Source organism: the organism of the source record quoted next, unplaced genomic scaffold, assembly GCF_019419815.1.
Source record: "Pyrus x bretschneideri cultivar Hongxiangsu unplaced genomic scaffold, Pyrus_bretschneideri_v1 Contig1, whole genome shotgun sequence".
In the NCBI taxonomy this organism is placed as follows: Eukaryota; Viridiplantae; Streptophyta; class Magnoliopsida; order Rosales; family Rosaceae; genus Pyrus; species Pyrus x bretschneideri.
The window spans coordinates 17,583,695-17,588,857 of NW_025999390.1; the positions used below are offsets into that span (position 1 = coordinate 17,583,695).

Here is a 5,163-nt window from a genome sequence, read left to right on the forward strand (position 1 = left end):
GGCTAACATCACACAACTCAAGCCCGATAGCATTGAACCAAGGGTAGAAATGTACTAGCAATCACCAAAATGATGACGAAGCCATAGGCAATAAATTAAAAATGTGAAAGAATTTGAACTTAAAAGCTCAATTTTATTGAATACTAAAAAATTATCCTGCAAATCCTAAAAACAACTTCCTAACTTAGGGACATATTAAAGTTCAACCATATTATTATCACATAATGCTAAGAGTATAGCAATAGTACATAAAACAATTATCATAAATAATGTGTATTGTGCATACAATCAAAAGTCTGAACATGCTTATTACAAACTAGATAAGTAGGCTAAAGTTTAATCACCCTATCGAGGTAGAAGGATTGCAATATTGCCCAACCCACTCGTCCTCAAACGCAACCTTGGTCTTTTGGCGGCTGGAGCAGAAGACCAGAGCACTTGTTTCTTGGTGGCTTGAGCAGCCGACCAACGGGTGTTTTCCAGCAGATCTTTCTTGGCTGATACCAGAGGAACTTTGCGACACTACCACCGTATAAGGGTCGCGATCGCCTTCCCGATCGATCCCCCGTCCAACATACTTCTTCCGAGCGTTAATAGGGGCACTCTTCTTCCCCATCACTCAGCGAGCGACCCACTCCATCCAACATCCATTTCGGCCATTTCTCCCTCTGTGGGACAAAGATCAACTGTGAGTACATTGTACGGAACTTTACCAAGGATGAAATGATGTACGAAACTCTACCAAGGATGAAATGACGAAGATATTAAGGCTCGGCATTAGTATAAGTTATGAGAATGAATAAAGGAAAAAAAGAATAACAACAAAATTGAAGTCCAACATAGCTTACCTCTTAGAAAAACCAATGGCTCGTAAACGACGGTCAGTAAGTATAATGGTGGTTGAGAGTTTTTGTGAACGCAAAGAGGACATACCCACTGATTGAAGCTCTTTTTTTTTTTCACGGAAAAGGGATCATTCTCATCCAATCAATACAAACAAAACAAAACCATAATTAGAAGGCTGGTGGAAAACAAGAATCATAAAACTATCACTTATGTCGTTTCTTACCCTTCGCCCTCAACATTTGGCAATGCAAGCACCTGGCAACACGAGCGTCTATCACCTCAACCTCGCTAAGCTCTCCCAATTGCTGCCAACAAGGAACCAATTCTCCTTAAAGGGCCTTTAGTTAGAAGCGTTATCGACAAATAGCAAGAACAAGCCAAGCACGTGATGGAACCCCACATGGCCAGGACTGTTCTCAATTTGTAACAGTGCTTAATTACGCTAAAACTGGGTTATGTCTGGCGGTGCTCTATCCAAAGCACGTACATGCTAAGAAAGAAGTGAATGGCATTCGAGTTGAGCTGGTTAAGAGCTAGACCTATATGGGCCACAACCCTCTGGAGGAAAAGGTGAAGGGACAGTGGAACGCCTGACTTGAAGAGTTCAGCAGAAAAATGCACCTAGCCGTGTGACGGTCAACTCAGCATTTATCTTTCAATTGGCACTCGAAAGATAACATCGATCGGGATTTGGTACCTATTTCTCAACACCTTCAACCTTGACGTGGTCATAACGCTAACAATGTGATCATCGGTATGATTTCGAGTCTACATAATAATAAGGGTCAATTGGCATCCCAACCTTGTAAGGGAACGAATGATCGCATACCCTCTATCGGAACTCACAAGGAAAATATTTCCCTTATCATCCAAGAATGCTATATTTGCACAACATCAGGCATTCAGTGAAATCAAGCAATTCTTCATTGGTTATCTTGATGGTAGCGGCTCGATCCATGGCCTGTTCCAAGTTATCCCTCTGCAAAAAAGGAAAGTGGGCTTGTGTCCATGCTCTATCAAATAAAAGTCCCTTAAGTATATAACTGATGTCGACGAATAGGAATGCTACTCGATCTACCAGAGAGATCCTCAAAGTCATCGTGTTCGGCATCTCTTTCTCGATCGACTACTTGTAGTCTTGAGCCTCTTAGCAGTCATTTTCAAAATCAAAAGCACTTAACATTGATTGTGCTCGGTATCTACACATATTTTGGGGGGTCTTAGAAATGTGAAGTAAACTACTTTCACATTTAGGCCTTAATTACTAAGGAAATTTAACGTTATAGATTCAAATCGGAAAAGATGCCTTACTCCATTATGCAAACTGAACTAGTTAAATTTGGTCCCTGTCAACGTCTTTTCACATTGATGACAACCTATAGCAGGAGATTCAGAGTAAAATATAACCTACTCAAAATGTACTAAAGGAAGACGAAAAGAAATGCTAACACGAGAAACCAATCTGAGAGAATTTAGAAGGAAAAGTATAAGACTTGTGCATGGTAAAGCTTAGGTTGTTGAAGATAATCGCATAGTGAATTCGTTAGAGTTTCGATTGAAGAAGCAGAATGAAGTGAGGGTTCCAATATGAGGGCAAAATTATATAGTTTGAAGCACTCGATCTTAACCGTTGATGAATGAGAACCAAAACGACCAAATCGTGATACGTGGCGGCCCACTTGCTCAATCTCTGAAGCGGAAGAGAAGTGAAACAACTTCATGAGCCATGAGGTCATGTATGTTAGCTACGTCTTCAATACTGAGGTGCCTCGATTGTGCCACCAACCTACATCTTCAATACTGAGGCGTCTTGACAAACACATATTTCTGACAACACTAACCCCCAACTCAAGAGTATGATGACTGATGGAATTCTGAGCCAAGCTCTCGCAGAGGAATAAGTTGACTGCCATGGCACCATATTCTACATATATTACATAACACCGAAGTGTCACCCCTAGGTCCCAATCGACCTTGTAACTCCATTCCTGAGAAAAAACCCTTTGTAAAGGAGTTAAAGGAATTGTTAACACAAGGTCCTTTCTGACCCCGACAGACGTAAAGGAACACAAGCCCAAAGGAACGCAGGCTGAAAGCAATACCGGCCCAAAGAAAGGTTAAAGCCTAATGAACTCTGAAGAATGAAGTCGAGTGCTTTAAGAGCCCATAGCCTCTAGATGTCCCATTAGCAAGTAAACCGAGCTCTTCCCCATAAAGTACTTTTTTACCACTTTGGAGCAAGTTGGTGCACTGATAGCTTTGTGGCAAGAGGTCCAAGGACATAAGGGCATGCTTACTCAAGCATCAACTCCAAGCCACGTAGTGGCTACTCAAGGGAACAAAGGTTTACGAAGGGACGTAATGACTGACAAATAAGGTGCTTGGGTACGGGTTTTACCAACCCCAGGGTCTAGCAAGGCACTCTGCCGTGTCATCCTAAGAAAGCACGCAATTTAACCTACACAAATGTCACCTCAATGCCACGTGTCGCCCAAAAAGTGGAGGGACAACTAGTAGGTCAAATATGTGCACTTGGTGCACTAAATGCAAGGGAAGTGATAGATTTGAGCCCAGAGGCTGAAGATTCATAGAACCTATAAAAAAGAAGACAAGTACTCCTTAGAAATGGTCAAACGAATTGAGAGAGATATTATACGGTATTTGTAACCTTGTAATCTATCTTTTCAAGAGACTTAGCAATTGTAGTCCAATTTTTAGGAGTGAACCACTTAAATTATGGTGTCCATTTCCTTTTGTTCGCAAAACTCGAAGCCCACCAGGGGCCGACACGCGACTATCTTAGTCTTTATTGACCTCACCAGTTTTGAGCGTTAACAGTTGTCCTTGAAATTTTTCTCGAATCCATTTCCATCTTGTTTTTTTTTTTCCCTTCTTGCTTAAAAGCAATGCAAGCAATAAAAAATTTATTTGTAAAAGAGTGAATTGATAGACATAGCATTTATTCTTGACAGCAAGATCTATTCCGAACGGCTGAAATTAGTGGATTTCTAGGATACGGAGTGCATTGTCCTGAGATGATCCTAGTCCTTACATATATCACTATATGAGCCAGATCAACAAATTTAATGGATGTTCGATGAATTTAATGAAAACAAGTTATAGTGGAGCAAATTGTGAAAAATTGAAGTATCGACTTTTGAATTTCGAAAGTCAAAATGAGATTAAAATTGAGTTCTAAAAAACGCAAGCTAAAGATAAGATTTCCAAAATTGAGTAAATGCATCACTGTATCTGCTCTGTCAACTTTAAATCTAGGACGCCAAAATGCTCATCTGTATAGTGACTTCTTTTTCTCTTTGTTTTTCGTTTTCTCAAAACCATCCAGGGTAAAATTGTAACACGACCCCAAAATGGTTAGGGGACAAACAAATTAAACTCCAAAACAAAATCAAGTAAATCTACCGACCCGCTAATCACATCCAGATCATTACAATGTATTTACACAATTACTCCGTCTTATTTCCCAAACTACCCTACTCCGGAATCGCACTCAAGTCCGCCGCATACCGCCTTTTACCCCCATTTCCCCTCCCCCTCCTCGACCCCCCACCGGCACCAGCTGCCACCACTCTCCGACGATCCTTCACGTCCTCGCCGGAAAATATCAGCGACGACACCGAACTCCGGCGGCACCCACATTTCTCGCCGCCACTCTTCATAAGCGCGGAGCTGGCTTTAACGGCCAATGCGGCCATCTCCTCCGCCTGCAGCGGGTGCTTGAGCCAGCTGAGCGGCAAGGCAAAGTACAGCTGGCCCGGCTGCAGCACCTCGTTACCGCTGACGGCCTGAAGGATGTCGTCGAAGTCCATATCGTCGGAGTTGCAAATGAAGCAGGTGGGGTTCTTTTGGAGCACGTAGGAGACCTTTACCGGATACGGGTATTCTTGCAATTTTCCGTCCTGTAGAATCAGCTTGGCGGTGGCCACTTGGGTCGACCCGGACGAGCTGCAAATACCCATTTGGATCGAAATCGGATCGTTGTAAATGGCGGAGGATTTGAGATGTGTCTTAGAGACAGAAAGTAGAGAGAGAGCGAGAGAGAGAGAGTTTGTAGAAAGGAGGGAGAAGCACGAATGATGTTGGGAAGACAGAGTGAATATATATACACAGAGAAATGGGGGGTGGGGGCTCGTAATTTGAAGCATGATGCCACGTAGGACTTGTCGTTTAGTTAAGCAATGTTTTATCGATCAGTGGGCAGGGCTTTTTGGCCAAAGCCAGGCTGTAATAGATATTTTACGAGCTCTGAATTAGGATCCTTTACATAAGTTGCCCTCCTGGTTGTATAAAATTACG

At 42.4% G+C, this 5,163-nt stretch overlaps 1 protein-coding gene and 1 long non-coding RNA gene across 2 annotated transcripts; both read right to left on the reverse strand.

Moving 5' to 3' along the window:
- Nucleotides 1-242: 242 nt before the first annotated feature.
- LOC125472434 lies at nucleotides 243-1,256 on the reverse strand. Its single transcript, XR_007254398.1, has 2 exons — nucleotides 849-1,256; nucleotides 243-668 (listed from the first exon to the last, which is right to left on the reverse strand). It is a non-coding gene; the product is annotated as an uncharacterized LOC125472434 (long non-coding RNA).
- A 2,888-nt stretch (nucleotides 1,257-4,144) lies between these two features.
- LOC103965172 lies at nucleotides 4,145-4,934 on the reverse strand. The gene has a single exon (XM_009378187.3). It carries the CDS (start codon nucleotides 4,824-4,826, stop codon nucleotides 4,341-4,343), a length of 486 nt encoding a protein of 161 aa, XP_009376462.1. The 5' UTR covers nucleotides 4,827-4,934; the 3' UTR covers nucleotides 4,145-4,340.
- Nucleotides 4,935-5,163: the final 229 nt, after the last annotated feature.

Coding starts and splice junctions, on each gene's coding strand:
- LOC103965172 (XM_009378187.3), bottom strand. CDS start 4,826: ATGGGTATTTGCAGCTCGTCCGGGTCGACCCAAGTGGCCACCGCCAAG.